This window comes from Podarcis melisellensis (genome assembly GCF_964234715.1).
Source record: "Podarcis melisellensis genome assembly, chromosome: 9".
NCBI lineage: Eukaryota > Metazoa > Chordata > Lepidosauria > Squamata > Lacertidae > Podarcis > Podarcis melisellensis.
In genome coordinates this window covers 76411004-76435524 of record NC_138541.1, presented here as the reverse complement: position 1 = coordinate 76435524, position 24521 = coordinate 76411004, and the positions used below count along the sequence as shown (strand labels likewise).

The 24521-nt window shown below is 44.7% G+C and overlaps 2 protein-coding genes across 5 annotated transcripts in view; one reads left to right on the top strand and one right to left on the bottom strand.

Annotated features, from left to right (window-relative positions):
• The window catches only part of SLC2A9 (solute carrier family 2 member 9), a 304118-nt gene that overhangs the window by 141330 nt on the left and 138267 nt on the right, over positions 1–24521 (bottom strand). The window lies entirely within an intron of this gene.
• TMEM128 (transmembrane protein 128) lies at positions 5057–12757 on the top strand. Of its 4 annotated transcripts, XR_014171788.1 has the most exons (6): positions 5057–5294; positions 8009–8150; positions 9102–9263; positions 10635–10744; positions 11412–11519; positions 12085–12757. XR_014171788.1 is itself a non-coding variant. In XM_081925808.1 (5 exons), the coding sequence occupies exons 1-4, from the start codon at positions 5180–5182 to the stop codon at positions 10732–10734; spliced, it is 519 nt and encodes a 172-aa protein (XP_081781934.1). In that variant the 5' UTR covers positions 5057–5179; the 3' UTR covers positions 10735–10744; positions 12085–12757. The 4 variants fall into 4 exon arrangements, 3 of the variants coding, with proteins under 3 accessions (XP_081781934.1, XP_081781936.1, XP_081781935.1); XM_081925808.1 differs by lacking the exon at positions 11412–11519; XM_081925810.1 differs by lacking the exons at positions 5057–5294; positions 11412–11519 and adding an exon at positions 5338–5437.

Below are 24521 nucleotides of genomic sequence, written 5' to 3'. Positions count from 1 at the left end.
GTAGTCTGAGCTACCTTGCTCCAGCCAGGTGTGCAAACAAATGGACTCCACCTTCCACAGAGAAGCAGCCACCACGACTATGAGAACCATTTTGGAGGAAAGACATGGGTGAGTGAACTTTCCACAGTAGATCTGAACTGTGAATACTCTGAGTAGAGAGAGGGGAGGCAGGTGGATGGGGCTGTCCCAGCAAAGCTACCACATCTGATGAATGCTATTCTTCCCTATGAGCTAGGTAGATGTTACACATGTTTAGTTCTGAATCAGCTAGCCCTTCTAGAAGTGCCCCAGGGAGTGGGGCAAGGTTGGCCTTGTGGAACTAGCCTGAACTCTTTTGAGACCTTTTGAGGTGTGAGGAAGACTAAGCTCCCTGTCTAAAGGCCCCATTCCTTTGAAGTCTACCCCAAATATAACTGAGAGCCAGTGTGGTGCAATGGTTAGTGTGCTGGACTATGACCTGGGGGATCAGGGTTCGAATCCCCACTCAGCCATGAAGCTTATTGGGTGACCTTGAGGCAATCAATGTCTCTCAGCCCAACCTATCTCACAGGGTTCTTGTAAAGAGAAAATGGAGAGGAGGCAACCATGTAAACCACACCAAACATCTTAAGAGACTCCTCTGACTTGCAGGGCCAAACTATGTGCATCCTCTGACCCCTCCCCTTCTTACAGAACCTGATTTCCGGCATGCCTTGGATTAAACTGTCCATTTCTGGCTCTTTGTGTGTTTGCTGTGCTTAGAAGTTCACGCTTGCCCGCCTTGGACTTGGCACCACTTCCGATCCCATCTAAAAGTTGACTCCTTGGCACCCACTGAACTCTTGACGTTCTTCTGCATCAAAATGTACAGATGCTAGAGCAATGCAATAATCGTCACTACAGAGCTCTTAATCAGGGGTGGCATTTGTCTTTCAAAACAGATTCTCTTTTTGTGAAAGGCATCCTCCTCATGCAAGTTGTTTCTATCATTTGGAAAGGGCACCACCTGCCTACCCAGTCAGTTCACATAGAGTTGGTTTAGAATGTCCCAATCTTGTTTCTAGAGGGTCTTCTGTGATCAAGTTCAACTGAGTAACAAGCTTCTATTTCTCCATGAATAGTAAATAATATGAGTTTATAATAGTATAAACACTGTACAAAAGAAAGTGTGGATAACCCTCTGTTCCTTGTTTCTCTGTTTTGATCATAGGGATGCCGTAGAAGTTCTTAACTGGTAAGAGTTTTGGAGTGGATAAGAGAGAAAACTGAAGCTTAATCCAGGTAGATTGGAAGCATTGCCAGGTCAGGGTCCTGGCAACCTAGGAATTTGTGTATCTACACAGGCCCTTAAAGAAGCAAGTTCGCAGTTTGGGGGTTCTTCAGGATCAGCCTTGCTCCTGGATGGTCATAATCTTTTTCCAGCTTTGGTTGGTGCGTGAGCACCTTGATAAATCATTCCTGGTCACAATCATTCATGCCCTGGTCAGCACCAGATTAGATTACTTGGGCTGCTTTTGGAGAGGGTTTGGAAACTCAGTTGGATGTTTGAACAGGAAGATCAAAGCATGCATCTTAAACCATTTGTTATGGTTACCAATTTGCATTGGCTATTTCTTAGAAAAGCAGGATAGAAATGATGAAATAAATCAATAAAAGAAATGAGATTATAATAATAATAATAATAATAATAATAATAATAATAATAATAATAATAATAATAATTTCCCCCAAAATACAAATCTTCAGCGGTTTTCTATATTGATTTGTTCATTTTTAGTTTTATTCCACATTTGTTGTAAAGGATGGGAAACCCTATGAAAATGCAGCTTTCCCTTGACACGTCCGGTTGTCTTTGCCTTTCTTTTAGAAGTTCCGTGACTTATAACGGCTTTGTGATCCCCAGTTATACCCAACACAGTCTGTCTGTAGTCCAAGTCTCAAATGTCTATTTCTGGCCTTTTATAATGCTTTCCCATTGTCTTGCCTTGAAGAGAAAAAATACATCGACTAGATTAAAGCAGTGGTTTTCAACCAGTATGCCCTGGCACCCTGGGGTGTCATGAATGATGGTCAGGAGTGCTGCAGGCAACTCTGGCCTCTGTCCCTCTTTCCTTCCCTCCCTCCTCTGTGCTGAAGAGGAGGCTTTCTGCCATGCTGGCCTGGTGGCGCTCACTGCTGCCACTGCTGCCTTCCAAGGTGAGCAAGGTGCTGGCTTCACGTTCACCTCTGGGCAGTCTCCGTTGGGCCACTAAGGCTGGGGGCATCCTCTTCCCAGGCCCCTGCGGGGCGGCGTGAGGAGGCACCTTTCTTTGGGGTGGGAGAGTAGCTCAGAGACCAGGGGCGATGGCAGCTGCTGCCCAGAGGACTCCCAAGGAGAGGGAAGGGGAAAGGAGGCTGAGGGAACACTCCACAATGGAGGGCATTTGCAAACAGGTGAGGGACTGCCGGCTCTGCAGACAAGGGGTGACATAACTGGGTTCCTGAGGCTCAGAGTAGCCACATAAAGAATGTAGCTGATCAAAGCCGCAGTGGACTCAAAAAGGTTGAAAACCTGCAGATTTCAAGTCCAACACACTAGTTGCTACACCACTCTTGACTCTCTAATTCTTTAATTAGAGAGTCAAGAGTGGTGTAGCAACTAGTGTGTTGGACTTGAAATCCCTGCTCAGCCACAAAGCTCACTAACCTTTGACTAGTCACTTTCTCAGCCTCCTTCCTTCGCAGGGCGGTTGTGTATATAGGGATACTATATACCAGGCTTCCTCAACCCTCCAGATGTTTTGAGACTACAATTCCCATCATCCCCGACCACTGGTCCTGCTAGCTAAGGATCATGGGAGTTGTAGGCCAAAAACATCTGGAGGGCCGAGGTTGAGGAAGCCTGCCATATACAGTATACTGACCCAAACCCCTTCAAGCAATGGCAGGATTAAAGGTAACTACAGGCAGAACAGCATAGCATGTGTGAAGTACTTTGAACACTGAAATGCTATATGCTAAGTGTTATTTCTGTTTCTTAGTAAGACAAGATGAACTACATGTAAAGTTGCATCAAAATTAAAAAAATAAAATACAGCTAGCAGTTTCTGAAATCTATATTCCATGGACAGGTGAACTCTGAAAATAAGAGAAAGGTTATTTAAGAAGATAAGAGTGTTGGTGGTGGCAGCAAATGTGGCAGCATTATTTTTTTCCAAGGTTTTAAAGCAAAGTCAGCATTTCTTCCTGAAAAGATCGAGAGAAGACACAGTTTGGGATCTAGGACCAGTGAGCGGCCAATGATTTCAATTTCCCTAAGAATTTGTGCCCCAAATGTGTTCTATAGGGATCTAATTATCCACCTAGTAACAGCTGCTAGGTTGGAACTGGCCCAGCAGTTGGAGATCTCACTTTCTCACCTTCAAGGGATGGCTAGAGGTTGGAGAAAAAGCAGCAGAGCGGGACAGGCAACTTAGAGGGGTTAAATCTAAAACATCATTTTCAGTCACTTGGTCTGTTTATTGAATATGTTCTGAGATGACAGGAAGTAGTGCCCCCCCGATCTTCATCGCCCATTACAGACCAGCATCCACACATGTATACAAAGCAACTGCCAGTATCCAATTTGTGTATGTCAATCACTCAGGAATGGTACTAGACTTGGACCTGAGGCATACAAGACTCACTGAGGCAAAACTGACCAATAGCCAAAAGCTTCAAAAGTTGGCGATAACAAACTCTCTTTCCCCAGCACTGGGAAATCAAAATTCAAGTGACTGTGGCAGAGCTCCGAGGGCATCCCAGGACCCAGTCCACGCAAACCGAGGCCCCAATAAATCTGTTACTTCCTGGGGAAATATAGGTTTTTTGTTTTGCTTTTTTAAAAGTGCTTTGCAAAGTGTAGCATAGTGGTCAGTGTCAGCCTGGGTCCAGAGAGACCCAAGTTCAAATCCCCGCTCAACCACTGAGCTCCCTGCCATCTCAGACCTGTCGCTCTCCCCAGTGGCATAGCATGGGTTGTCAGCACCTGGGGCAAGGCAAGTAATTTGCGCCCCCTAACCCGTGGATTTGCGCCCCCTAACCCGTGGATTTGCGCCCCCTAACCCGTGGATTTGCGCCCCCTAACCCTAACCCCCAGATGTTGTGCCCGGTGCGGCTGGGCCCCCCTGCACCCCCGACGCTACGCCACTGGCTCTCCTAGCAGGGTTGGCGCAATGATAAAATGCTGTCTCTCCAAAGAGCTGACGGGAACATTCTTTCATATGTGGTGGACTTGTAAAAAGGGTAAAAGAGTATTGGGAAATAATCCATAATGAATTGAAAAAAATGTTTAAAAGTACTTTCCTCCCCAAAGTCAGAGTCCTTCCTGTTAGGGATAATTCAGACTGAAATTCCCAGGGTGTCAAAACAGGTTATTTATTTATGTTACTACTGTGGTAGTAACATAACTGTTACACGTTTTGTTAGCCCAAAAAAGGAAAATGAGCGAGGTCCCAACCAAAGAAGAATGGCAACTTAAGTTGACAGAATATGCGCAACATGCAGACTTAACATATAGAATAAGAGAACAAGAAGAACGTATGTTTAAAGAAGATTGGAAAACATCTATTGAATATATGGGAATTAGTTGTGTTTTTGATGGATGCAATAATGGAATACTGTACTGTATGGTATAGTTTTTGTAAAATATGCAGGGATTTATGATATGTAAAATGAACAATGGAAAGAGAAGAAGGGAGGTCATTGATATCTTAAGAATGTAAGATGAGTATTTTAAACTGTAAAACAGAAAATATTATAAAAATTATATATAAAAAAACGCTGCCTCGAACTGCAGGATAGAAAATACCAGGGAGCAGCAGCTTTAGCTTAGAAAGATTAGATTCTTAAAAAGCCTCGATCCCATTCAGCCTTTTAACGTTCCGGAGCGGCCAGGTGGAGTTTTCACTTTTCCCGCTTCGCGCGAACCGCTCTGAGGGGAATATTGGCGGGGGTCTTTTTTTGTTTCCTGAGGGATCGAGTGTTTTCTGACTCCCCCGAGGGCGCGAAGGGCGCGGCTGCGGGGCCCCGGCTTCCCCAGGGAATCTCTCTCTCTCTCTCGCCCGGCCGGAGGGAAGGCGGGGGAGCGGGCGGATCCCGGGCAAAGCAGCCGCCGCCGCCGCCGCCGCCGCCATCCAGCCTCCCTTCCTGCTGGGCTCGGCTCACTTCCGCGGCCCCCAAGATGGAGGAGCGGCAGGAGGAGGAGGAGGAGGAGCGCGATCCGCGGCTGAGGCTCAGGCGGCATCTCGGGGGGCAGCAGCAGCACCCGCCGCCGCCGCCGGGCCCGGGCGAGGCCGGTAGGTCGCCCCGCTTAGGAGGGAAGGAAGGAAGGAAGGCCGCCCGGGAGGAGCCGGGACGTGGAGCAAAATAAAGCGCGGGATGAATAATGGGCGCGGGGCTCGCTCTCCCCCGCCCCCCCCCCACGCGTGCCTACTCGGAAGTAAATCTCGCTTTGAGCCGCGGCGCTTGCTCCGCGGTAAATGCGCCTGTGCGCGAGCTGAGCACCTGGAATTATTACTGTGCATTTATAATTCATACCCCGCCATTTTCCCTGACAGGAACCCAGGATAAAAGTAGGAACATCTAAAAACCTCGGGGTGGGGTCTGGTGGGGTGGGGGGAAGTAGCTAGCATTGCAAAAAAAAAAAGTTACACGCCGATAGAATCAAAACTACATATGTGGGTGTGCTGTTAAAACCATACAAACAACTGCAATAATAAAAATGACAGGGATAAAAAGGCGGCCAAGGGGGGAGCCATCCACTTCTCCAGGCAGGGAGTTCCCAAGTTGCCTGGGTGGGAGCCTCCCCCTGAGGAGACCCTCTCCCTTTTCCCCACGGGGGGGGGGACTGAGAGATGGGCCTCCCCAAAAGATCTCCGAGCCCTGGCAGGGCAGGCAGTATTTCAGGCACCTTGGACCCAAGCCATAGAGGGCTTTTGGGAGGTCAAGCAGATGCATTGAGGTGTGCATAAGGCCATGAAACAGGACCTGCGCATGAAATGCATCAAGGCCCTCGGAATCCCAGCGCAGCTTTGAGGACCTTCCAAGCTGGTCTGGGAAGAGGGGCTTTAGCCTCACTAGGCATACCCTGCCCTCGTTTCTGGCTCCAGGGGGTGAGGAAGGCTAAGGGGCTTGTTTGTGTGGTGGTCAGTGGCTGCGGCCCTTGCAGAGCTGCTGCCACCCACCACTCCGAGGCAGCCAAGGTGTCGGTCCGCTGGTGCACGGAGGGTACGTCTTGGAGGACCAGCACTCTGCCACCCAGCACCGGCCATTGTCATCAGAGCCAAAGAGGGAAGCTAGGATTGTTTGGCAAATCCAGCGTTGAGCTGTGGCTGGCGCTCCTGCTTGAAATGCCCTTGCCACCTACCACCCTGTTCCAGCATCCCTTTCAGAGGACTTGCTTCTGCGCTGGGCAGAGGAGACGCTTCTCAGCTCACTTCTGCTGCTCGCTATGCCAAGAGCTTCAGTTTTATCTTCTGTTCCCTGGGCGAGGATCACCCTCCATAGCTTCATAGCTCAATGTGTTCAGGAGGGATACCTTTGCTTTTATCTCCCAGCTCCAAGCAGAGGATGAAAGGTGGGGTTTGGCTAGCTATCATTGCTAAAGTGTAATGGATGACTCACCATGGCAAGGAGTCGTGCTGAGTGGAAGTGTTGAAGACTGTCGGGAGGCAGCCCCTCCTGAAGGGGTTCCCTGATCCGGTAAAGGAGGTCACACGCCTAGGCCCAGCTCTGGAAGTTAATGGCTTTTGTCCTTTTTCTGATATATTACTCACCCTTCATCATAGCATAGGGCGGGTCAGCCATTAAAAAATATGGCAACAGGTTAAGTCAAAAGAATAGGGTGGGTCTTAAAGTACATGTCTCAACCATCAGGGCTGGCCCACCCATGATGTAGATCTTCACTCCTCCCTTCTTCCCTGACAGGGTGTGGGAAGGCATTTGGGGGTCTTCCTCAGTTGCCAAAATGTCTTGGGTCAGTCCTACCAACTGTCAAAGGTCAGAGGACGGGTCTGTGCCTTCAGCATACTGTGTAATGAAGATGCCAGCTGTGGGGAGGGAATTCCACAACTTAGGGGCTGCCCAGAGAATGTCCTCTTCCCAGGCCACTACCCCATACTTCTGAGGGCAGTGGAACTATCAAGAGGGCGCACTCTGCTTCTCTTAACACCTAAGGGGGTCTTGTAGGGAAGGAGGTGTTTTTTTCAGGTATCTGTGACCAAAGTCACTTTAAATCCCTTGAATTGAGCCTGGAAACTTACAGGCAACTAATGCAGCTGTTTTAAAAGAGGTGTTACATGAGTTCTAAATGGAACCCCCTAGCCAGCAATCTGGCCGCTGCATTTTGGACCAGTTAAAGCTAGGACAGTATTTCTAGCCACAAAAGCCTCCTCAGCCTCCTGTTGGATCCAGGAGTACCCCAAACTACACTTAATCCCTTAGACCGTAGAGGTTACTGAACGTTCAAAGCCATCCATGTACCGGTACTTATGGATTTATTTATTTCACTGAAAATATGTAGTAATATATTGGCTTAACTTCTTGTCATATAATAGCTTCTGCTGTATTTCAGGCAGCCAGCAAAGTATATTGTCAACAGTATGTTATGACAAGTGGGAACTTGTGATAAAGTAATGGCTGCAAGGGTGTGGGAAAGGAGGAAGGAGTTACTCAACCCCCACCTTTTTGCGCCTTCCTTTCTACAGGTAGGTCCCTTTGCCACATGACTTAGAGGTACCCACTACCACTTTTGTCCCCAAGCCATGTGCACTGAGTGCACAGCCTGCTTTGCCTGCTCCAGAATAAATAGACCACCCTGCTGCCAAATGCCTATGATTAAGATGAGCAGAGCACTGAGAAGTCATGTAGATTTCAAGGCCAACTGGGATGAGGTGATAGGCATTTGAACTGCAACAAAGAATGATTTAGAAACCTGGTGTGCATGTTTTACTTCTGTAAGATGGTGTCTCGTTTAATGACGTATGCAAAATAATGGTGGTTTTATTTACAGTTGAAACTACCAGCGTAGAGAAGAAGGAGAAGCCGCTTCCCAGACTTAACATTCACTCTGCATTCTGGATATTGGCATCAATAGCTACTACATACTACATTGAATTTTTTAAAATTGTTAAAGAGATTATTCAGCAAGAAAGGTAAGGAGAAGAGGTGGTGGGTTTTTTGGGTGGAGGGTTTACAAGTAGAAGTTACACAAAGGTATTTACAGTACAAAGTCAGTTGGATTCTCCCTAAACTTTATTGTAGATTAATCAGTATAACATAACAGCAAGAAATATAATTTAAAACACTTGAAACATCTGTGTGAGGGGGAGGAGGGATCCATCTTAGTTGCTAAGAACAGCAGTGAGTGAAAATGGGAGTTCCTCGTTGTCTTCTCCTATTCTGATCTGATAAAAGAAATATGGAGTAATTTTGGTGCAGCTTTCTCAGATCAGATACTCTCTATGCTTCAACCCCCATCCCATATACCTTTCTATTTATACAGTAAGACACCCAGCTGAAACCAACACTGTTTTATGTAGAAATGTGTCCTAACATCTAATACGAGTGGAGTTTATATTTTAGGAGAGCTTCTCCGCACCTGGCGCCCTTTGCTTACTTCAAAGGGTTTGTGACTGAAATTTGACATTTTTTGTTTAGGGCTCCCCTACACTCTGTCAGGATAAATCCCAGCATTGCTTTTAGTTCTGCATGAGCAGACACGTGTGTCTTAGCAAAAAGTAGTCGGATAACCTATTAAGAATTTCCATTCCCTAGCTAGCCTTCCTTCCCATCTCCTGTTCTGCTTTCTCTCCTGTCGTACAATGACTGAACAATCAGTGCTGCCTGCCAACTTTGTTGATTAAAGAAGCCCCGTGTCTAAGAATTCCACACACAGAAAGTGAGGACCTCTTCTCAATAGGCAGCCAGTTAGAAGTTGGAGTACTGCAAAATTTGGATGCAGTAGCAGAAGGCAGATAAGGTATGTTGCTTCCTGCATCTTAAGAGAGGCCTGGCTTGGAGCATAATCTGATCTGAGGCAACGTTAAATTCAATGTATTTTTGTTTTTAACATTATTAAAGCACATTTTCTCTTTCTCTTGCAGCTGGTGGTTTATACTCGGCATTTGCTTATTGATTATCAGTTTGTCTGTGGCCTTTTATTGCATAATATATCTTGAGTGGTATCATGGAATCGAGGACTATGATGCCACCTACCCTGCGCTGATACCTATAACAACAGCTAGTTTTATTGCGGCAGCAGTTTGGTAAGTTGGTGGGTAAGAGATACTAGTTTTCCAGGCTTGCGTTGCTTCTAAAACGTCTGTGTGTTAAATGATGAGGGAAAGGTGTTACATATGGACCCCAGATAGGAGTAATAGCAGACCACACACATATTTGTTCTTCTGAAAACATGCAATGGCTGCCTGTCTGTCTTGTGTGGCTGGCTGAGAATTGCTTCAATTACGCAGGAAACAATGGCCCACTTCTGCGCATGGAAGCAGGTAGATGGGCTCTCCCTGCCCAAGCCATGGGGGAGGTGGTCAGTCCACTCCTGGGGGTGCCAGGGTCCTACCTTTTTCCACCTTCGCCGCATCAAGCAGTTGGTCCCTTACCTTTCCCGCCCCAACCTGGCCACAGTGATCCATGCGACGGTCATCTCCAGGCTTGACTACTGTAATTCGCTCTATGTGGGGCTGCCCTTGAAGCTGTCCCAGAAACTCCAGCGGGTACAGAATGCTGCAGCGAGGCTCCTCACTGGGTCTCTGCCATGGGAGCATATTCACCCAGTGCTTTTCCAGCTGCACTGGCTCCCGGTGGAGTACAGGGTCAGATTTAAGGTGCTGTTTTTGACCTTTCAAGCCCTTCACGGCCTAGGACCCTTGTACCTACGGGACCGCCTCTCCTGGTATGCCCCACAGAGAGCCTCAAGGTCCATAAATAACAACACCCTAGTGGTCCCAGGCCCTAAGGAAGTTAGATTGGCTTCAACCAGAGCCAGGGCCTTTTCAACTCTGGCTCCGTCCTGGTGGAACGCTCTGCCTCATGAGACCAGGGCCCTGCAGGATCTGATTTCTTTCCGCAGGGCCTGTAAGACAGAGTTGTTCCGCCTGGCCTTTGGCTTGGAGCCAATTTGATTCCCTCCCTCTCTTTCTTTTTTCTTTTCCTTCTCCTCCTGCGATGAGGCTACATTTTAATATTTTAATGTTCCATTATTTTAATGTTGTATTTTATTTTTGTTTTTAAGTTGTAATCATTCATCTTGTTTTTATTATTGCTTGTAAGCCGCTCTGAGCCCGGCCCTGGCTGGGGAGGGCAGGGTATAAATAAAAAATTATATTATTATTATTAGTATTAGTATTAGTATTATTATTATTACGTGCCATAACAAAACTTTGCCTTGAAGACTCTGGACACTGAGACATAAGTTTCAAACATATGCAGATATCTTCTGCGCATTGTACACCTCTTCTTCTGGAGACTATGTGCAAAGGGATGTTCTCATGGTCTCTCAGTTCAAATATACTGTGAAACTTGTTTCACTTTGGGATTTGGCTGGTTCTCAAATTGCCTGTACTGTAATATGCTCTCCTGCTTGCAACATATGCTACATGTTTTCTCTCTCTTTCTTTTCCCAGTTTTAACATTTCTTTATGGCCCATATGGTCTTTCCTCACACCTGTGGTGCTCTTTGTCCAGTTCATGGGTATTGTGATGCTTGTGTCGCTCCTGGGCTAAATCTTTTATGGTAAGGCATTGTAATGATATACATATCTAAGCATGCCTCTTTTGAGTTATGTGATGCACAGTGGAACCTTGGTTTTCAAACATCTTGGCCGCCGAACGTTTCGGAAGCCGAACGCCCAAAACCCAGAAGTGAATGCTTCGGTTTTCGAATGCACCTCGGAAGTCGAATGGCTTCCAAGGAGCATTTCTCATTTTTCTCTGTTTACTTTGCCAACAGCCCTTTGATTCTTGGTTTTTGAACGTTTTGGAAGTTGAATGGACTTCTGGAACGGATTACGTTTGAAAACTGAGGTTCCACTGTATTTGCTTTCTGAAGTATTTCCATTCCTAACAAGGACTCTGAAGTTGTAGCTGAATATGAGAAGATTTGATTGCCTGCAGGACTAGACTGTGAGATGGGATGACATAAAAATCAACCCAAGCATTTAAGAAATTATTCCAGCCCTGCCTAGAGATCCAAGGATTTAAATTAGGACCTTTTGTATGCAAGTTATGTGTTCTGCCACTGAGCTACAGCCCGTTATGAGGCTCTGCAGTTATGAGGCAGCTGTACTGGGTGATATATTTGAATAACTTAATTATCAAAACTTTTATTTTAGTTTTTTTAATTAAAAATATGTCTTTCTTTTATATAGTGATTGTTGTAATAATGTGTTTCTGTGTTTCAGTTAAGGCATGGGAAACATGTGATCCTGCAGATGTTGTTGGACTCTAGCTTTCACCATCCCCAGCCATCAGGACCAGTGGTTAGTCCAACAACACCCGGAAGGACACAGGTTCCTCATCCCTATTTTAAATGTTCTGTGTTACCTTGGTCTCCTAAATGGGGAAAGGGTGTGTGTTCAGTATGTGTGCTAGATGTTTACTAGTAAAACTGTGAGAAGGTTTGCCAGTAAACCTTGTATAAAATACAGTCGACCTTGATGGAAAAAGAGAAAAACAGAAAGGTGCTGTTTTTTGCAAGGCGGGGTGGAACATTGGGTGATATCCAACTCACACTCTTGAGTAAGCCTATTAAAATCAATGGACTTAAGTTACCTGTCCATTGATTTTGATGGTTTCACTCTGAGTATGTCTAAGATTGCATACCGCCCCCTGTCTAAGTTGGCCTGTCATAAGTAGTAATAGCTTTTGTATTATAAAGAGCTTTAATTGTCTTTTTAAGACTACTGAGTGTTTTTGTGCTTATTTCATTTTTCTTAAATTTTAGATTTCTAGACTCTGCAGAGTTATAAAATTAATTAGTTTTACAATGAATGTGAGATACTTGTTAAGTGTAAAGATACAGCTTGGTTTAAATGTATAAATTTCTATTTTTCACTGTACAGTACCATATTCTAGAAAAGTAAATAGTGGACCTGCCAGCATACATATTTGGATATACTGGGATCCTGGGATGAAGACCTGCAAGCCGATCTCAAGCAACTTGTGTTTAAAAGGGATATTCACTTGAATTGTTAAACTTGTTTTATGTTTAATAGGGACACTTTTACTTTGAACTATGATCTTAAACTCTGGGGGTATGAGTCATTGAAATGCTAACAGAAAATCACAGTTTTGCTATTGTTCTGGCATAGCTGTTGACTTAACCTATATTAAAGTGTATCACAGGAAATCATAATTGATTATGTTTAAGAAGTTAATAATAGGGACACATTTCGCCCTTTTAAAAAATAATTATGTTCATGATCTTTTTGAGAGCAATGAAAATAGTAAATCTCCAAATTGCTGAATGATTAGTTGTTTGAATTGTTAAATATTATATAAACACATAAATAAATCAAAACTATAATATATTTAACCACCCGCCCTGTGGAACGCCCTCCCACCAGATGTCAAAGAGAAAAACAACTACCAGACTTTTAGAAGACATCTGAAGGCATTCCTGTTTAGGGAAGCTTTTAATGTTTGATGGATTACTGAATTTTAATATCTTCTTGGAAGCCACCCAGTTAGGCTGGGGAAGCCCAGACAGATGGGTGGGGTATAAATAATAAATTATTATTATTATTAACCATGTGTGACAAAACATGTTCTGCTTTTGTGCTACAACCTTGTGCAGAGGTATCTTGTAGATCACAGTAGAGCTTTGTTTCCATTTTCCCTTGGAGCATGTGTGCATGGGCACTCTGTATCCTAGGTGTGTGCTTCTCCAGCCCTCCCAGTTCATGTTCCTTGATTGAGAGGTGCTTCCCATTTCCTGTGATGGCCTGGCAAGTTGTCTGCACTTGTGCCAAGGAAGAAGCGGCAGGGGAACATAAGGGTCTGATAAGCCCTATGGGATTCCTCCAAACATGGCAACTGCAGTAGGGCCAGCTGGAAACAGAGTTTTTACTATCCGGTGGTATGGTATTATTTAACAAAATAATATGTTTCATCTTTTGATAAGATTCTATCTGAAGGCCTATTGGTTAAAGCAAAATTAGGTTTATCTTTAGCATAGTTTTTATTTATTTATTTATTTCATGAAATTTATACACTGCTTGATTGTAACAAAACAAAACCCAAAGCGGTTTGCAAAAGTTAAAACAGTAAAATCAAGAAAAATGTACAACCCTGCTTTTAAACATGCAAAGGTTAAAATTACTATTTAATCAAGAAATCCATGAAGGGGTTACATAAAACAGGGTTTATAAACTCTTATGCAAGGCTTTTGCTAGTGTAAATTTGACATTTGAGTGAAATTCATTTAAATTTAGTATTATAATGTATAGATGTTGTGGCTAAAGGTAGTTGGCTTGCAAAGCTGCTATCACTTTTTAAAAAACAACAACCACCAGGCCCCTCACAATTATACATATTTGAAATAGATGATATGACTGTTCAGTATAAACTTCAGGACACATTAAAGAATAGCTACATCTGGATTTAGAGAGGAGCTGCAAAAAGACTGCTTAGCTCATGAGGTTGGCTTGTTGGCTAATCTGTTAAAGCAGAAGTAAGAGAACTTCCAGCCCAGGGGCCAGATGTGGCCCTGCTAGCTTCCGTATCTGGCCCTTGGGGCCCTACCTGGGTGATACTCCTCACTGGCCCCATTCTGCACCTCCAAGGTTTTTGCCTGGCTGGAATGTGTCTTTGAACTCACATAATGCCTAACCGTGCCAGCCACTGTCATGTGGCTCTCAGACGATTGCACAGACTGGAATGTTGCCCTGAAAAGGCTGGAAAAGGTTCTCCATCCCTGTGTTTAAAGCAAGTTGAAGGACTAAGTATTAGTGAGGAACTCATGAGCAGCACTAGAAAGCCATTATTTAAACAGTGATTTAAATGCAGAGTGGTTCTGTAATTCTTTTCCAGTACCCATCTTGTAGACAGGCACATTTGAAACACTTAAAATGAAGAAGTTGGATGCAAGTCCATTTGTTGCCTGACCTAAACACCGTGCATGCTGATTTCAACGAGGATTTGCAAGTTAACCTGTCTAGGAGAAATTCCTATCTATTTTCCTGAAGTTGCAGCACATTTACGGTAACCTGTTAAAGTCTTACAGTACTGATGATACTTATTAAAGATAAAATGAGTGCTCAAGTACAGTTTACTGTACAGAACAGTTAGGAGACTGGTTCTCTGCTGGTATAACTCCCACAAGCTCATGAAACTGTGACACTGAGCTGTCTAATAAGTCCATTCGAAGTTTTCAGAGAAGAGGTGCAGTGAACCTCTTGACAGCTACCAGTCTGAGCTAGTGCTATTCAACTCTTTGCTCCCTGTCCACTTACCCTTCACTCTCCCCTTGCTGCCCTGCTCCCCCAACCCTCGCTGAACAGTAGGGCTGGGCAATATCAGGTTTTCAACATTGTGATATAGTGCTACATCACGATGATGAAAAGGAAGGAGCATCAGCCCCATGAGGTGCTGGGGTGAAACAGCTGCCTCCAGCGCCCAGCTCAGGAAGCATCAGGCTCAAATCTTATAGAGGCACTTTTTGTATGAACTGACATCTCCACATTGTTAATGTAGCTGTAGCTGTTCAGTGTCTCATAATGTTATTTATTTACAAGAATTTATATACTGCTTGATTGTACTAAAACCTCACAGTGGCTTACAACAAATGAACCTCACAGTGGCTTACAACAAGTGCTCTATTGGATCGGACTAAAGCTTTATCTAGTCCAACATTCCCAGAGTGGTCAGCTAGATATTTCTGGGAAGCCCATCAGCAGAGTCTGAAGGCAATTGCTCTCTTTGCTTTTGCCTCCACAACCTCCCCCCCCCCCCAGCAGCTGGTATTCAGAGACACATAGCTCAGCAATAGGCAATAGAGGCTTATCCGCTATGAATTTGTATACAGTGGTAACCTTGGTTTAAGAACAGCTTACCGTATTTTTTGCTCTATAAGACTCACTTTGTCCCTCCTAAAAAGTAAGGGGAAATGTGTGTGCGTCTTATGGAGCGAGTGCAGACTGTGCAGCTATCCCAGAAGCCAGAACAGCAAGAGGGATCGCTGCTTTCACTGCGCAGCGATCCCTCTTGCGTTTCTGGCTTCTGAGATTCAGAATATTTTTTTTCTTGTTTTCCTCCTCCAAAAACTAGGTGTGTCTTGTGGTCTGGTGCATCTTATAGAGCGAAAAATACGGTAATTTATGAACAGCTTGGATTAAGAACGCTGCAAACCGTGAAGTAGGTGTTTTGGTTTGGGAACTTTGCTTTGGAATAAGAACGTTTTGCTTCCTGTTGAGTGTGTTCTATTTGTAAATTTAGTCCCCCGCTGCTATGGCAAAGCACGCTTTGGTTTAAGACCGGACTTCCAGAACGGATTAAGTTCATAAACCAAGGTAACACTGTAATTGCCTTTTATAGCTATCTAAGCTAGTTGCGATCACTACATCTTGTGCTAGCAAATTCTACTTGTTTATCTATGTGCTATAATCTGAAGAAGAACATCTGCATCTACTGCCAATCAATTTCATCAAATGATCCTGAGTTTTAGTATTAGAAGAGAGGGAGAAAACTTATCAGTCCCCTTCCTTGGTACTATCCAGAAATTAACCGTCTGCCGTGTCTCTGCTCCCACCTGTCCAGGTTGCCTCATTCTAAACTGAGCCCCCAGTGCTCAGACATTTCCTCTTGAAAAAGGTCCCCCAAAGTTGATAAACACTGCCATTCAAACGGGGTGTGTGTGCCGCATCTTGTGATTGATTATGCGGGGTGTGGTTTACCTGCCCCCCAATATTCAAGTTCGCATGCCTGCCTATCATAATTTAGTGTAGTTTTCTTTTCCAGCTCTCAGATTTTCCTTTTTATGATAGAGTGACCACAACTTTACACAGTATTCTAAATGTGGCTATACCACATTGCTAAACATTGGTTCTTTCTCAGTTTTGAAAAATTTGATTTTTTTCCTCTCCTTGAGGTTTTAAATATGATTAAATATAATAAAAGATATTACAGGGGTCAGCTAACTTTTTCAGCAGGGGGCCGGTCCACTGTCCCTCAGATCTTGTGGGGGGCTGGACTATCTTTTGAAAAAAGTGAATGATTTTCGCCCGCCACAAAGAGGCCTCAAGATGCTTCACTTTACCTGTCCCAGTTGTCGTCCCAATAGTTGGGCTTCTCCAGCTAGCCAGGCGCCATGGCAGGGTAGGAGGCTGTGTTGGCTGGCAAAGAAAGAAGCAGCGGACGGAGGCAGGGGAACAGGGGCATCGCTGGAGATTTTACCCACCATCTGTTGCTGCTGCTTGTTCCTGAGAGGCACCGTGGAGAAGAAGAGAGAGAGAGAGAGTTTGGATTTGATATCCCGCCTTTCACTCCCCTTCAGGAGTCTCAAAGCGGCTAACAATCTCCTTTCCCTTCCTCCCCCACAACAAATAGTCTGTGAGGTGAGTGGGGCTGAGAGACCTCAGAGAAGTGTGACTGGCCCAAGGTCACCCAGCAGCTGCATGTGGAGGAGCGGGGATGCGAACCCAGTTTCCCAGATTACCGCTCTGAACCACTACACCACACAGAGCCGCCTGCCAACCCGCAAGCGGCAGCCGCGGCCACCGCGACAACCTGCCTGAACGCCATGGGAGGAATGAAGGAGGGAGGGAGGGAGGCACGAAGAAAGCGTGCGAGGAAGTGGCGCGGAAAAGGGGCACGGAGAAGGAAGGAAGGGCGGACTGAGGGAGTGGGAGGAGGAGCAGGAGGAAAATGCAGCCAGCCACTCAGTGCTGCCCTGCTGAGGCGGACAGGTGGGCAAGCCCTCGACAGCGCCTGTTCTGTCCCTGAGGAGAAAAGTGCCGCTGGGAGAGGGAGAGGAGAGAACATGTGCACTGGCGATCCATGCGCTGGCAATCCACACAGCGATTTCTGGACCGTCCACAGGCCGGATCTAGAAGGCATTTGGACCTGATCCGGCCCACGGACCTTAGTTTGCCGACCCATGACATATTATATGATGTTCAGTGAAAGGAAATCATATGGTTAAAGAAATGTGATACATGGAGTGAAACATGCTTTTCACAGAACCTAACTTTCACATATTGTGTAATCGTTTAATTATAATGCTGTTTTGACCTTTTTAACAACTGAGGCAGAATCCTTCAGAGATTAGACTGAATAACAGAAGAATGTACTTTGTGATAATCTAGATTATAGGCTCCATGACGAACTAAATTGATGCCTCAAAGATATTTCAGAGGTGGTTAGTTTTTTTTTGGGGGGGGGGTGTTTAAACCACATAAACTGAACCATATGACTTAAAGCCAAAGTTGGGTTTGTGTTATTGCACACTGAACAAAAGACTTAGCTGAGTTTCAGTTGCCAATTGGCATTGATGAATACCTTCTCATGGTATGTTAGACTCAATCATCCTTCACAAAGAAAAAGCCCCACCTGTTCCTTTATTTGTTGAACAGCGTGTTTCTGTAATCCTACTGGTGGTCACTTACATACACACAGGTATTGTTTTGTTTTAACTTAGTTGGGATCCTCCCAAAATCAATGTGGAGAAGAAAATCAAAGCAAAACAAATTTTAGAGACCGTTGTTACCTCACCTGGCAGCACCTTTGGCACACGGTGTTCACAGAAGTATGCTGATACCAACATCATGTTAACTCTGTAGGGGCAGACAGTCCACACATGGCAAAGGGGGAAATGCCTCCATCCTGGCCCGTCACCACACAGAGAATGGATAACCCACCAGATACAGGCTCACTATGAACACCCTGCATGCAAATCAGGGTGAATTCTGGTTGTATAAGTGCACAAACATCACAAATGTTCAATGAAGACTGGATATGATCTAACCTTCACGTGAGCTTTGTGCAAGAAAATCAGGATGAATGCTCGGTAACCAGGTCATCTGGGGGATCCCTGAATGAGCTACTGTAATACAGGTGGGAAGAATCCTGTACAGTAACTGAATGCATTTGGGAATCCCTGCACCCAGATGCAAAACACCTTCATGCAACTTACACACGAGTGTCTAATAATCATTTTAACTGAGCACACCAAAGGGGAAAAAAGGATAGTGTTGACAGCAGATCCACCCAGATAAGTCTTGGGAGGAGGCCTCTTTCTGTTTAATTATGGTTGAAAGATAGTTCCTAGCTCCTAGCAACCCTGAAATAATAGAATTATAGAGCTGCAAGGGTCCCAAGGGTCATCTAGTCCAACCCCCTGCAATGCAGGAATCTCAGCTAAAGCATCCATGACAGATGACCTTCCAACCTCACTGGCTGAGAGAACGTTTTAAACTTTTTTTAAAAAGTGTTTAATTATTGGTGTGTTTGCCACCCCAGGCTACTTTGGTATGAAGGACAGGATATAAATTGATCACCACCACCACAGAGCTCTCTGTGTGAGACTACAGGCAAAGGCCCACAATTTGTGATCTGATGATACAGAATGCCCTTCCACTCAGAGACACAGCATAAATTAGCAAGGCATGCGGGGAATGAATTGTTTTCGACTAAAGCAGTTACAGTTACATAACTGAAGTTCTGTTAAAGTGAAAGTGTTAATCAGGGGCAGAGATATAGTGAGTTCTGAAACAATAATATAGACAGGGTTACAAACCTCTAGGCCCCACCTGGGTTCCTTTGACTTGGAAGGTTCCATAGCAGACAGTGGAGCAACCATTGTTTTCATGCAATCTACTGCAGCGCAAAGGTTAGCATGGCTGTTGAGGAACAGCTGGAATCGCACTGGTTACTACTGTAGATTATTATTATTTTATTGAATTTATATAGTGCCCTCCATCTGAGGATCACAGGGCAGTTTACTGCTGTGGGATAAACAGGTAAGAAAAGCTTAGCAGAAATGACCAGGCTTGCTGTTTTAACTTCTTGCATTGCAAAGAAAGAGGAAACTCATGGTAATAAGTCAAGTTAAGAAATCGCTGAGAGTAGCCGAAAGATAATGCCTTATAACGTACTAGGAAGGTTTGTGGGTGACTCAGAACCACGAGGGAAAGTGGAGAAGTACACTTAGAAAACTATTGCACATGCTTAAATAGGCTATGAATAGTAGTCAAACAGCCCCAGGTAGAGCTAGAGCTAATCAGCATGATCATGGGATGTATGTAAACGGAGGGGGTACATATCAAGGGGGAAATAAGGTAAGGTAAAGGTAAAGGACCCCTGGATGGTTCTGTCCAGTCAAAGACGACTATGGGGTTGCAGTGCTCATCTTGCTTTTCAGGCCAAAGGAGCCGGCGTTTGTCCACAGACAGCTTTCCGGGTCATGTGGCCAGCATGACTAAATTGCTTCTGGCAGAACGGAACACTGTAATGGAAGCCAGAGCTCACAAAAACGCCATTTGCCTTCATACCACAGTTGTACCTATTTATCTACTTGAACTGGTGTGCTTTTGAACTGCGTAGGTTGGCAGAAGCTGGGACAGAGCAACAGGAGCTCACCCCACTGTGTGGATTCGAACCGCCGACCTTCTGATTGGCAAGCCCAAGAGGCTTAGTGGTTTAGACCACAGCACCACCTGCTCCCATTAAGGGGAAAATATGAAATAGGCGGACTGGGAAGTCTGTAAACTAGAGTCTCCTAATCAATAGGAGAATGTAGGAGGGAAATTTGGACAGAGAGCATTCCACATACAGGGAGCCACCACAGAAAAGGCCCGTTCTCATGTTGCCAGCCTCCAAACCGAAGGGTAGGTTCATGTGGAGAGAGGCAGTCCTTGAGGTATTGCGGTCCTGAGCCATTCAAGGCTTTATAGGTTAAAACCAGTGCTTTGAATTCGGCCTGGAAACTAATTGGCAGCCAGTACAGTCAGGCCAAGATTGGTGTAATATGCTCAAACTGGTGAGCCACCTGGATGCTGAATTCGGCATCAGCTGAAGTTTCCAAGCCACCTTCAGAGGCAGCTTCACGTACAACACAGGGCTCAGTCTTGGTCTGCTGCACCTGCTCCATGGTTGCCTGTGGAAAGTTAAGGGAGAGAATCCTGAACAAGACATTTGAAGGCACTGCAATAGCACCTAAGTGGCTAGTCTCCTTCAAGTACAGTAGAGAGTACAGCAGTCCCAAAGACAATATTTCCCCTTCCCCTTATGGAAGGGGTGCTTCTTCAGCTCCAGGTAGCCAGGCTGAGATCATGGAAGGCAGAGGCGGTCCCGAATATTTAGCTACAAGTAGCAATGGTTGGTTTTCAGCAACAGAGAGAGAAGGAGGGAGCGTGCTTGCCAGCTGTTGGGGAGGAAGGCTTGTTCCACCAATGCAGTTTAGCTAATACATGATCTTCATATTTGGCAAGGTGGTAGTGAAATAGGAGACATTTGTAGCTCCGATGCTGGTCTTATAGTGTAGGTTTCCCCTCCCCTTGCTTAGATATGTGTGGTGCTTTGTCCTTTGAAGGGACACAGGTGGCGCTGTGGTCTAAACCACTGAGCCTCTTGGGCTTGCCAATCAGAGGATCGGCGGTTCGAATCCCAATGCTCGGTCCCAGCTCCTGCCAACCTAGCATTTCGAAAGCACGTCAAAGTGCAAGTAGATAAATAGGTACCACTCCGGCAGGAAGGTAAACAGTGTTTCTGTGTGCTGCTCTGGTTTCGGTGTTCCATTGTGCCAGAAGCGGCTTAGTCATGCTGGCCACATGACCCAGAAAAACTGTCTGCGGACAAATGCCGGCTCCCTCAGCCTGTGAAGCGAGATGAGCGCCGCAACCCCAGAGTTGTCTGCAACTGGACTTAACTGTCATGGATCCTTTACCTTTACCTTTAGTCCTTTGATCCCCAGCTGTAGGCATGAAATGGGCATTGCTGTTGAGTGCTTGCATCTGGAATGCTGAGGCAAAGTACTTGAAGTGTTGGGGGGTGGGGTGAGGACCGCTCTTCATAGTCCCTGTCACCAAAGTGTGCACAACACGAGGCCAGAAAACTGTAGTCCCATGCTGCTATTATCAGAGTTGTTGATAGTGAGCTGTGATTGGATACAGGTGTAGACTGATTCCTGACAGAGCTGGCAAGATGAGGGGAGGCAGCAGGCAGTGGTTTGCTGCTTTAGGTTCAGTTGCTTCAAACAGATGACAGACATCCTTAAAATAGGTGCTTTTGTGGGAATGTTGTAGAATATACTAGGTGAGAATATATGGATTTAATAGTATCCTTCCTAATGCACGCTTGTGAGTCAGCAGCAGAGTGACATTCCTCAATATATAGCAGGAAGCTAGTTAGTAGATTCGTTTGAATCTCTTTACTTAAGCAATCCAATCTGGTTTAGTCCAGATTGGGTTCTGTTCCTGGCAAGTCCCCTTTTATCCCTCCTAAAAAGAATAAAGACACAAGAAGCTTCTTTTAAAAGTAGTAAGAAGTTTACTCACATTCAGTTCACAGTTGGATCCTGAAGGCAGGCTTTAGCTTAGAGTTGCAGAAGAGGGTTTGGGTTCATCCCATTTCAGAATGAGCCCATGTCCTGGTGGCTGAGAGCCAGAAGACAGCAAAATACATCAGGATCAAGAGAGCATGGCATCAAGAGGAAGAAGATGGCCACATGACCAGCCCACCTACCTGGTCACACGCAGAGGGAGGAAGCTCCAGACCAGGTGTGACAGGAAGTCATCCCTGCTGTGGAGTAACACCCCCCTGCGTGTCCACTCTGGGCAAACAGGAAGTCTTGCACCTGACTGCTTATGATACATCCTACAGCCTTATTGCACAAACATAAGCACTACGGCAGAAAACTTCCTTACTGGAAGACTGCATCATATTTTTCAAAAATGGTGTTTCACAAATGTCAAACTATGGTAATTAATAAGCCAAAGGGGGAAATGTATGGATCACGTACGTATATTTCAGAAGTTTTCCTCTAGTTGCTTAATGAAAGTAGTCATTTTCGTTCAGTTGTTTCCTGGATTGGGAGGGCATAATGGGATGTCTCAAATGAATAAGCATTTTATCTGCGCTATCCTTCCCACATACTTACAAGATACTTTGGTAAATCCATATTCACCTCAGAAGTTACACATCTCTTCTTCATTAAGTAGGAATTAAAGAAGTTTGAAATACCTTGCTTAAAAAAACAGCATTATAATGTATTTTGCATCCCTCTCCTTGAAAACTTGTATTATATTTGAACTTCAATTGATTGGTTATGCCTACGGTAGATGGTTTGTAACTTCACTGAATTTTTAAATAAAGGAAATCAGATAATCAATATAATTTCAGGTACATACCTCCAAATAACTTAATTTATTGTGTTTTCTAGTTGTAGAACAATTTATTTATATGCAAATACAACAGCAGCATAAAACCATCAGAACTGCCATAAAGATGCTGTTTGCCTTTAGATATTCCTCTTCTCAGTCTTTACTGAGGAGCTGCAGCCTCACTATCATTTCAAGGCTGCCCCTATCCTCTTGGCTCTGGGAATCCCCCTTATGTCCAGGAAAGTGTGCAAAATGGTGGGCAGGAGGGCAAGAAAGATTGTATTTGCTGTCCTCAGCTGAGATACTTTAGCTATATACAACAGAGTGAGATTTTGGGATAATACAGATGTCCTGCCTAATCACTTAGGGACTGCTTTCCCCCAATGAACCTACCGGGACCTGTGTTTTTCATCTGAGGCCCTTATTTGTATGTCCCCGCCAAGGGAGGGGTGTGTATGTGGTGGGGGCACACAAGATCAGGCATCTCTATAGAGAGATGGAGACATTCCTATTCATTTAGGCATTTTGTTGTTACGGTAATTGCTACCCACCTTTTAGTAGGGTGGGTATGAGCAGTTTTAGTTAACTGTTTTTTTAAAGAAAAAAATCTGATGTATTTTAAATTTGGTAGTGCATTTTTAAAAATTGAAGTAGCTCCAAGATCAATGTTAAGTATTAAGCAACTAAATATAATAAATAATTTGAATAATAAATAAATTGGGCAGATAGTAAACTTCTTAAAGAATGTTTTAAATAATCTTAGAATGCTTTGATTGCTTTTTATAATATTTTTCTTTTAAAAATATTGCATCACCATTATCATTAATGTGTTTGCCACCTTGGGCTCCTTTGGAAGGAAGGGTAGAATATAACATTTAATAATTAATAACAATAGTAGTACTTAGTTTTGTCCCAGTTCTCCAATCTCCAATACTGAGCACTGCTGAATGCCAGGTCAAAAAATAAATAGAATAGCAATGGCTATAGAAAAGAGGTGAGTGGGGAATCTCAGGTGCTGCAACAGACAAAGACGAGGTGTTGCTTCTCAAATTTTGAGTGGTGTTTACTTGTTAAGATCCTGTTGTTGTACCGTGCACCTTATTGCTTAACAGTCTCCCCTGGTGGTATGACTCCTATGTTTTCAGTGGTGTTGCCCCCCAGGCTTATTGTTTTGGGGGAATTCAGTACTTCGGCCAAGGTTAAGATGCCATGGCCTCCATATCAACTGCGTTCTTCACTGGTATTTGGTCCTGTACTCAGCTGATCATACCCACAAGTTGGTGCTTTGTTCTGAACAAGAGGAAGGTGATCTGTGGGTGGGAGAGTTGGAATTATTCCTTTTCCGTGACTAGATCACTACCCACTTCAGTTCTGGCTTACACGAAATCCAAAACACTGCAGGTGTTGAAGGCCAAGTAATTTTCATGTAAGGAAAACCCTTAGGCAGCAAAAGAATTTCTCACAACTTGACAGGGTCAGCTTTTATGTTTCCATGACTGGTGGTCCTAGCTTGCCTGTGGACTGGAGGAATGGCTGTGGCAACTGACACAATTGCTCCTAGATGCTTTCTTTGGTTTGCTAGATTCCAATTATTTGGATTCCACAATAAATTTTGGAATCAGTGCTGTGTCCCCCAGAGCAGCATTTTGGGGCAAGGTGTTGCAGTGCACGGTGGTGGATATATTCTAGTTATTTCTGGATGAGATAGGGTGACCTTGGGTCAATCACTTTCTGAGCCTAGCCTATTTGACAAAGGAGGGGATCGTGGGCTGGGCAAACCTGTCCTGTAATCCCCCAAACATAGAATGCTGGTGAACAGCACTCCGGCAGATGATGTAATTGTTGCTGCTGTGAAAAATTTACTAGAGCTGCATCCCTCCTGCGTTCCTTCTCTCCTGTGCCACATCTTTTATGTTATTTGACATCTGCATGAAACTGCTGGGGGAGGTTTTCTAGAGATTTGGAGTACAGGGCACCCAGCGCTATTTTACCTTTCCGTCTGATGCCAGGGAAGCAAGCTCTGCAGAAATCAGACTTGATGTGGGCAAAAAACCCTGGTGCATTCCAGAAAAACCTAAGTGTTGAGAAGTGGACTAGCACCCTTGCTCCATAATCAGGTCAACAGCCTGGAAGTGCTTCTGGATGACCAGCTGACAATGGATGCTGGATGCTGCTGCTGCATGTGCAGCTGACAAT

Coding starts and splice junctions, on each gene's coding strand:
- TMEM128 (XM_081925808.1), top strand. CDS start 5,180: ATGGAGGAGCGGCAGGAGGAGGAGGAGGAGGAGCGCGATCCGCGGCTG. Junction 5,295..8,008: donor GCCGGGCCCGGGCGAGGCCG/GTAGGTCGCCCC, acceptor TTTTATTTACAG/TTGAAACTACCAGCGTAGAG. Junction 9,264..10,634: donor TTTATTGCGGCAGCAGTTTG/GTAAGTTGGTGG, acceptor TTCTTTTCCCAG/TTTTAACATTTCTTTATGGC.